Source organism: Callospermophilus lateralis, chromosome 15, assembly GCF_048772815.1.
Source record: "Callospermophilus lateralis isolate mCalLat2 chromosome 15, mCalLat2.hap1, whole genome shotgun sequence".
In the NCBI taxonomy this organism is placed as follows: Eukaryota; Metazoa; Chordata; class Mammalia; order Rodentia; family Sciuridae; genus Callospermophilus; species Callospermophilus lateralis.
The window spans coordinates 80734929-80745237 of record NC_135319.1 but is presented as its reverse complement, the minus strand read 5'-3'; the positions used below and the strand labels follow the sequence as shown (position 1 = coordinate 80745237).

At 32.0% G+C, this 10309-nt stretch overlaps 1 protein-coding gene across 1 annotated transcript in view; it reads right to left on the bottom strand.

Annotated features, from left to right (window-relative positions):
- Positions 1 to 302: 302 nt before the first annotated feature.
- The window catches only part of Ccdc172 (coiled-coil domain containing 172), a 52222-nt gene continuing 42215 nt past the window's right edge, over positions 303 to 10309 (bottom strand). The window contains exons 7-8 of the mRNA XM_076835275.1: positions 1876 to 1963; positions 303 to 338 (exon numbers count right to left, since the gene is read on the bottom strand). Of these exons, the coding sequence (XP_076691390.1) occupies positions 303 to 338; positions 1876 to 1963 (124 nt within the window). The remainder of the gene's footprint in view (positions 339 to 1875; positions 1964 to 10309) is intronic.

The window sequence follows — 10309 nt, the reverse complement described above, 5'->3', positions numbered from 1 at the left end:
AGCCTGTGAATACAATATCTACTTCTTTCTCTTCCTTTTAAAACAAAAGTATACCACACAAGAACCCTTAAAGTTTGAGAGAATGACAAGACAAAAACAATTATTTTGATGTGCCAACAAACCCATCCTCTTAGATATCAACAACTGAATATCAATAAGACTGAAGTCAGACCGAATCCCAAAATTTTGGTCCTTTTTGCACAAGAATCGTTTGAAATGGGTACCACTGATGCATCCATCACAACAATTTGATTCTAAGATGCTTTGATCAAGTCTCAGATGGGTCATCCCCTCTTGAAAAGTTATTTTTTTTCCTGACGTTCTTTCTGTGCCAATGTCTGAAAAGCAAAGAATTGATAAATACTCCTAATGAAATCTAAATTCTTTGTGTGTGTGTGTGTGTGTGTGTGTGTTTGTGTGTGTGTTTGTGTGTGTGTGTGTGTGTGTGTGTGTATGCATGCATGCGCGTGTGCCTGTGTGTGTTGCTATGGATTGAATGCAGTACCTTGCACATGCTAGGCAAGCACTCTCCCACTAAACTATATCCCCAGCCCTTTTAATTTTTTCAATTTTTTGTTTGTTGTTTTGAGACAGGGTCCCTCACTAAGTTAACCAGGCTGGCCTCAAATGTTTGATCCTCTTGGCTCAGCCTCCCAAGTAGCTGGGATTACATGTGTACACTACCACACCTAGCCTCAACTTACATTCTTTTTTTTAAAATATACTTATCAAATCTTGTGCAGTTTTTTTTTTTACACATTGCCTTTATTTTATTTTTTTTTATGTGGTGCCAATATAGAACTTAGTGCCTCTCACATGCTAAGCAAACACTCCACCCCTGAGCCACTATCCCAGCCCTCAACTTAAATTCTTAATAAAAGATTCTGAATCAAATGTATGATATATGATATGTCAAGATCAATGTAATGTTTTGAGCAACTAATAAATTTCTGATGTTTAAAAAAAAAGATTCACATAAAATTTACCTGAAATTAATATAACAATAACTTTGCGCCTTTCTGGATGATGTGTTTGAAAGTTTTTATAGAAATCATAAGTCAAAACATAATTGAAACATTTTTGAACAAGAAAATGTTTATAAAAAATAAACATGAGGGCTGGGGCTGGGGCTCAGCGGCAGTGAACTTGCCTGGCATGTGTGAGGCACTGGGTTCGATTCTTGGCACCGCATATAAATAAATAAAATAAAGGTCTATCAACAACTTAAAAAACCCCAAAATTTAAAAAATTAAATAACTAATTATGAAACAAAATATAATATATAAAATTAAAAATATATTTTAACATGTTTTTTGCATCTTTGTATTAAATAGAATATGGAAAATATTGTGTTGATTTTATAAACAACCTAAGTAAGTGGTTATAGTAATTTAAAGTGTTCCCACACAATCTGAAAATAAGTTTCCAATAATTGAATCCAAAGTTTTTGATATCATAAAAATTTGTAATAAGAAAGTTTCAGGATCAAATATAATGAAAGTGTAATTTATACCTATCAAAAACAAAAAGCTTTTATGCGTTATGAAAGTTAAACTGTGTCAGTGCATTAATCCTATAATAAGAGAACAGTTTCAGTCAAGGAACAACAGTGAGATCAGATTTGAATTTTTTAAAAACTTAGTTTGTAATTGTACATATTTTCTTTGACTATAACTTACTTTAGGTAGCATCTAACTCCTCAGGAGAACTCAAAACATGTTACAGATTAAAATTCTGACTTTAGTTTTATTCATTGTTGCTTTTTGGTTTTTGTAGAAGATCAAAACACTAATTCAAGGATACATAACTCAGTAAAACCATTCCTACCTGAAGGTAAAATAAAGCAAAACAGAAGCTGAACAATTAGTGACTTACCAACTCCAGAAATTCGATTTCTGTTTGGAGGGCTTCATAAACACTCTCTAGGTCCTCTTCCTTATAAAGTTCTAATTCTTTTTTAAGTCTGTTTTAAAAGAAAAATTTCCTCTATAGTTGAACAATAAACTATTGCATAATATTTTTTACTACACAGACAGTGGGAGGTTTGTAGTTTCAAAAATCAGAATTTCAAATTAAAACTAAAGAATTTAGAAATTTTAATTCTGTATAATTCTATAAGGACTTTTTTAATTTTGAGAAAAATATCACCCATGAAGTAAATAAATTATACAATAAATAATAAGCACTATTATTAATTGCTAAATTAATAATAATTAATTACTAGTAATTTTATGGTAATTAAAATAACATGTTTCAGTGGAAAAAATATAGTAGTATTCCAGAAAACCTCTGTTTTAGTCCTGGCCACTAACAAACTGACAAAGCTTGGTTAAATCATTTAGCATTTTTGAACCTCACCTGAAATTTTATACACACACACACACACACACACACATATATATATTAGTAAAACATGGACACAATATCTTTGTTTATTTATTTTTACGTGGTGCTGATTATCGAACCCAGTGCCTCTCATGTGTGAGGAAAATACTCTGACATTGAGCCTTAACCCCAGCCTTCACCTGAACTTTAAAAACAAACAAGTCAATAAACAACAACAAAAAAACTCTAACATTTTTTGTTGTTCTAAAATTAACAATATTTTAAAATACACATATAATTAAAATTTTTTGAGAGTAAGAATACTACATTAATGCTTTCCCCAATTAAATCTTTAATCTTTAAAATAATTTGAATTTTTAAAAAATTACTTTATGCTTGTGTTTAATATGGAAAATAGTGAAGAAACCATCTTTCGTTACGACTAAAATTTCTTCCAAAAACAAAAACATAATCAAAAGCCAGGAGCTGTGACTGCAGAGGTAGAGACCTAAAACTGGGAGTGTGAAGCTGCCCTGAGGTCATATACTGAAAATGACAGAGCTGGGTGAAAAGTACAATCAACTTGAACCTTTGTTGAGTCCTGAGCCTCAAGGTGAAGGCAAAAGGGGTGTAGGCCAGCAGTATCTCCCAGAATTCCAGCAACAGCAAAAGAAAATTCTCTCTGAAGGAACTCTTAACTTACTTTGACCTATAGGCTTTCCCCAGATTACAAACAATTGAGGTTGCACTCAAACATCACCAAGCACACAACTAGAAAGTTCAGTATAAGTAAAAGTCAGCAGAAATAAGAAGAGATTATAGGTTATATTCATAATATACAAACAACATTAATGTAGAAGAAAAAAGATGGAATTGGGCAGAAATTGGAAAATGGACACAAAACAAACCAAAAAACATCTTTTAATAGTTTTTCAAAAAATATCCCATGGCTAATAAAAATATGAAATGGTTTTCAACTTTATTAGTGATCAGAGAAATATAAGGAAAGCACAATGAAATCCTACTACATATCCACCAGCTTAGCTAAAACAATGGTTAGTATCAAATCCTGCTAGGGACGTGGAGAAACTAGAACTTTCAGAATGCTAGCATAGGATATTGCATTCCATTCTTTTAATATATGTGTCTTTACATTTAAAGTGGATATTTTCCAAGAAACCAAATAGTGTGTCTTATTCTTTTATCTCAAATGACAATCTGTCTTTTAGTTTGCATATTTAAACCATTTATAGTTAATGTAGTTGCCTGTATGGATTTAAAATACAGTATTTTTTCTAGTTGTTTTCCATTTATTCTATCATTCTTTGTTTTTTCCCCTTCCTGTCTAGTTTGAGATTATTTTTATGATTGCATTTTATCTCCTCTATTTCTATCTATTTTTAAATTTCAACAATGACTGCATCTGAGTGTATAATATGCATCTTCATTTTAATACTGTGTGCTTGCAAATATAATACTGCTGCTGAACTTACAGGATAAAAACATTATATCAGTATGTTTCTAATTTCTCCCTCACGTTGTTGTCCTTTTATCATTTTATAAGTCTCTTTTTACATATATTACAGACCTAAAATATATTATCTTTTTGATCAATTAAAATGAAAAAGTGTGTTTTATATTTATCTTCATCCATTTCTGAAACTCTTTAATTTCTTTGTGTAGCTCCAAATTTCCATCTAGTATCAAATTCCTTCTTCGTAAAAATCTTTCTAATCTTTTTAGTGTAATCTGTTGGCAAGGAATTCAATAAATTCATGTTTGTCTAAAAAATGTCTTAATTTGCTTTAATTTCTGAATAATATTTTATGAGAATTCTGAATTGTGAAAGCTCTTACTTTAAGATGTCATTTTTTTGTCTTCTGGTTTGTATAACTTCTAATGACTCTCCACTCTGATTCTAATCATTATTCCTTTGTATGTAAGGTGTCTTTGTGTTTTTCTTCATGATTTTCTCTTTATATTTGTTTTTCAGGGGTTTGAATATGGTGCATATATAAGTTTCCCCTTTTTTTTAAATGCTGCTTGGTCCTCTCTGAGCTCCATGCATCAATGCCTTGAAGAATTTCATTATTTTTGTAAAACTCTCTGTCCTTATCTCTGGCATATGGAACAGTATGGATGAATCTCAAATGCATTATACCAAATTTAAGAGCCAGACCTTAGAAATTACATAGCATTTCACTCCACTTATATGACATATTGGAAAAAAGAAAAACCAGGAAAAGAAAATAGATCAAGGACTAGGCATTGACTACACTGATTATCAATGGGCAAGAGGAAAAATTGGGGGGTAATAAAAGTATCTTTATTGTGGTGGTGGTTACATGACTGAATGTGTTTTTCAACTCATAAATCTGTATACTAAAAAGGGTGAATTTTACTTTATATAAATTATACTTCAATAAACCTGTCTTTTAAAAAAAAAAAGGCACTGGTAGGAGTTTAGGTTCTCATAAGATGGCAACTATCACCTAAATTAATAAATACACAAATAAAAGCTCTCACTAAAAAAAAATTGAAATCACCCATAAACCATCCATAGGAGCTAACAAGGAAATAGAAGATATTACAAACTTGAAGTTACATTTAATTAGAGAAATAAACATCTACATCCAGCTGTGAAGCCTATACCAATGGGAGGGAATTAAGCAGTAGTTAAATGGAAGGGAGGAGAAACGAAAAGGGTCTCAGGGGTGAATAAACAGTCTGAAGTGAAAGGTCCACCCCACGTGGAAGAGCCCTAAGAACAGGTCTGAGGCCTCACAGGTTAGAGAGTAGAGACTTCTGCAGAACTGAAGAAGGTTATTTTAATCAATACATCTCTTATCATTTGGATGGAAAAGGACTTTGTGTTTTTTTAATTTAATGACTTTCTTTTGTCTCTCTAGGGCCCTTAATTTCCATTTTTTGCTTCTTATATGTCTTTTAAGGTTACAGCCCTTTCAAGTTGTCTATTTCTCACAAAGGTACCATAGCTGAATGGGAAAGATTTTGCTTTACTTTTCTGTAGAGAAGATTCTTAAAGAACTATATTATGAACAAAAAGCAAAACCACATTTAGATGCCAGATAATCCCCAAATGACATAAACTTGTATATACTATAAAAATAAGGAAAAAAAGTTAAGTTCCTTCCCTGAAGTAAGCATAACATGATACCTAAACCTGATAAATATAATGCATACACACATACACACACACACATCAATAAATATTGATGCAAAAATTATAAATGAAATACCAGCTAAAAAGCATCCAATACCACATTAAGGAAATAATAAGCTATGATCAATGAGGATTTATTTCAGAATTGAATGTGCAGTTCAATATTACAAATTCATTAACATAACTGACCATACTAATTTCTAAGGAGAAAAATATTATATTTATTCCTAGAAGTGCTGAAACCACCTCTCAATTATTAAAAATTCATCCCTGATAAAAATTATCAGTAAAAATCACAATTGGTGGGTATCCTTTTTACACTATACACACACACACACACACACACACACACACACACACACATAGACACACACACACCTCTGTGTGTATATATATATATATATATTTATTTATATGTCAGTCTTAAAGTAAGCATATTGCTGGGGAAACACTAGAGGCAATCTTAAGGTCACAAACAAGAATGCTCATTGCCTCTACTACTCTTTAATATTTTGTTGGAGTAACTTGCCATCATAATTAGTCTAGAGAAGAATAACTTGAGGTATAAAAATTTGAGAGAAGAAATAAAGCTACTTCAGCATTCAGAAAACATGACAATATACCAGAAGAATCAATGAGAAAGCTAACTCAAACAATAATTTAGTAAGAAGGAAAGATATTAAATTAGCATACAAAATTAACAGGCTTTATTATCATTAATTACTAACATGACTTTTCCTTGGACAGACATCATAAAATGTTAATCATCCCAAGCTCAATCAACTGAAAGTGATTTTAATAAAAATATTATTATGGCTGGGATTGTGGCTCAGCGGTAGAGCGCTCGCCTAGCACCTGTGAGGCACTGGTTTCAATACTCAGCACCACATAAAAATAAAACAAAGATATTGTGTCCAACTACAACTAAAAAAAAATAAATTTTTTTAAAAATATAAATATTATTGTGTTCCCTAATGCTAGGCAAATTGATCCTTAAATTCATGTGAAAGAAACACACACAAAAAAAAAATATTGAGGAAAGCTCTTGAATTGTTTTCTTTTAGGGAAAGCAATGCAAAAGAAAAACAAAGAGGGGTGACTAGACCTAACAGATATTAAGCATATTATTAATCTTTGATAATTAATACAGTGCCATACTGGTATATTAATCAAGCAGTGGGATATAAAAGAAAAATAGGTTAAAGTACAAAAGACATTTAGTGTATGATGAAGGTGGCACCTCAAATCAATGAAGGAAAAAAGATGAACTCCTAATAAGTTGTGTTAGGACAACTGAATAGTCAGTCATTTGCAGATGAATGTAAGTGTAAATGTACAGACAAGGCTAAAACTGCATATATACCTTATAGCATATATACTCTAAATGGATCAAATAATTAAATATAAAATAATGAAACAACATAAGGACAAAAACCAAAGCACAAGTAAACTGCTTTATATGCTGGATGTGGATAAAGTTTAAAATTATGGTTCAAAAATATAAATGAAATAAAAGAAAATATTTTTAAACTCAACTGGGTTAGAAAACTTCATAGTAACAAGGCATAGAGGCACGTGCCTGCAACCCCAGGTATTTGAGAGAGGCAGAGGCAGGAAGATTAGGACAAAGGCCAAACTCGGCAACATAACAAGACCCTGACTCAAATCAAACAAACAAAAAACTTGCATGGAAAAAATGGCCATAAGTAAAGTCAAAGATAAATAATATTCTGGAAAAAAAATATTTGCCACATATATCACAATAAAAGGACAAATCTCTAATATGTAAAGATTCTCTATCCAAGGGGGAATGTGACCAAAACCCTGATACCCTGATAGGAAAATGAGGAAAAGTCATAAACTAGAAGTTCATGTGGGGGGAGGTCTGGGTTAGAACCAACAGGAAGGAAGGAAGAAAGCAATAAAGGAAGTGGGGATGGGGAGGAAGGGAGGAAGAAGGAAAGAAAAGGGCTGAAGGAAGGGGAGTTTGATGCTCTTCAGTGGATGAATGGATAAAAAAATGTGGTATATATACACAATGGAATTTTACTCAGCAATAAAAGAGAATAAAATCATGGCATGTGCAGGTAAATGGATACAGTTGGAGAAGATAATGCTAAGTGAAGTTAGCCAACCCCCCCAAAAACAAATGCCAAATATTTTCTCTGATATTTGAGGCTGATTCATAGTGGGGTAGGGAGGGGGAACATGGGAGGAATAGATAAATTCTAGATAGGGAAAAGGGGAGGGAGGGAAAGGAAGGAGGGAGGGGATTAGCAAGAATGGTGGAATTTGATGGACATCATTAACCAAAGTACATGTATGAAGACATGAATTGGGTGTCAACCTACTTTATATTCAAACAGAGATATGAGAAATTGTGGTATATATGTGTAATAAGAATTGTAATGCAAAAAAAACCAAAGTACATGTATAAAGACATCAATTGGCATGAACATACTTTATTTACAAATATATGAAAAATTATGTTTTATATGTGTAATAAGAATTTAATGCATTCTGCTGTCATGTATTTAAAAAATTAAAAAGAAAATAGTATACAAATGCTCCTTAAAAGTATGAAAAAGTTATCACTTTCATTGGTAATAAAGACTTGTAAATATACTATAAAGGGATACCATTTCTTGTCTATCATATTGTCAAAACTTCTTGGGCTGGGACTGTGGCTCAGCCGTAGAGCACTTGCTTAGCATGGGAGGGACCCGGGTTCAATTCTCAGCACCACATAAAAATAAAGGCATTGTGTTGTGTCCATCTACAAAAAAGATTCATTCTATCTCTCTCTCTCCTTTAAAAAAAAAAAAAAACTTCAAACACTTGACAAAAAAATTCTTCTGGTGAGCCTATGGGGAAATAAGTGTGCTCAAACACCACTAGAAAGAATCGAAAATCGTACAAACACCTTCAGTGGTTGTAAGGCAATAAGAATTAGAGTTGTCTGAAATTTTATTTAGTAGTGGGAGTACATACCTACTAATTTAAAAATAATTTTTCATTGAAGAATTTAGGAAATAATTAATGACTACTGAAGATAGATATACAATAGAGGAACAAGAAGGCAGGCACTCTCATTTTGGATTTGAATTGGAGGGGATCAGTATATATTCATGATTTTTAAAATCTCATATTGTGGGCTGGGGTAGAATGGTAGAGTGCTTGCCTAGCACGTGTGAAGCACTGAGTTCAATCCTCAGCACCACATAAAAATAAAATAAAGGTATTGTGTCCATCTACTATAAAAAATATATTTTTAAAAAATCTGATATTTGGGGCTGGGGATGTGGCTCAAGCGGTAGCGTGCTCGCCTGGCATGCGTGCAGCCCAAGTTCGATCCTCAGCACCACATACAAACAAAGATGTTGTGTCCGCCAATAACTAAAAAATAAATATTAAAAAAATTCTCTCTCTCTCTCTCTCTCTCTCTCTCTCTTTAAAAAATATCTGATATTGTTAGTTCTGCCCACTTCAAATGCTTAGAAGCAATGACTTCAGGTACCAATGAAGCATATCTATCACTCTGATTAGTTTCTAAATACCATTCCCACCTCAGGGTTCCTTGAAAAAATACTTGGTTCCAGAAATATCTGATTGAAATAGGAAACTATAGGGTGAGCCTGGAACATCATACTGCACCAAAGAAGGTGAAAATAAACTGATTTTCATGGATATGATAAGTGGATTCAGAAATTTATATTAAAAAGCAAAGGGCTTTGTTTTCACCAAGAGAGACTTAGCCCTTTGCTCACAAGCAGAATTATTGAGTCAAATGGCATAACCATTTTAAAGATAATTAATTTACATACATTAAATTGCATTACAAATATTTATCATGTATGTTGATAGCAGCAATGTGTCATCTCTATAATACACCTTTGCCAATTTTTGAATATGGCCATTTAATAATTTTGAAGTTATTAAAATTATTATGAAAATTATTAAAATTCATATTAAAATTTTGTATTATTAAATAGTTTCAAAATTTGACAGAAAAAATATTGAGTGGTTTTAATTTGTCTTTCATTGATAAGCAGTATACCTGAATTAGCTTGTCTAATTCAGTTGAGTATCCTCAGTAATTAGCACATTATATGATATAAAGCAGATATTTTAATACCTGCTTCTTGGATAAATGTATGAATGAAAACCATTGATTTTAGTGTTTTCTTATGGAATTTAAAACAGCTGGTAATTTAATAATCTGCTGTCATGATACTATAATTTTTTTCCAGTTGACCATTTCATGTTGATGACATTTTCAACACTTGGAATTTTAAATCTTATGTCACTCTTTTCCTTTTTAGTTTCCTTAGTCATACTAGAGGTATAATAAGTACACTTCTCCACTTTCCACTAGGTTTTCCATGGTTTGATTTTTTTAAATATGATTTCTCTATATTAATTCATATGAAAATTATGTTGGTGCCATTTGAACACAAAATTACTTTTTCAAAAGCAATAGAGTGGCCTTCTTCCATATATAATTTACTTGTGAAAATAAGTCTGAAAGTTGATTGTGTGAAAACAGAATTACTGATTTTCTAATTATGCTTTCCCTTAGTACAGGCAACCACCACACAGGCAAGAAACTTCACAGGCAGAGGAATCTGCTGAGAAGGAGTAGAAGAGGGGTCTTGCCAGTATTTCTTTTACTCTAGACTCTGGGTTGCCTGGATTAGGCAATTGTTTTTACCACACAATTTTTGTCATCTTCTCACGTGCGTACCAAAAGGAAATGTTTATAAAAAGAAGCATGAAAATGAAAAACCAAATCAAACCTAT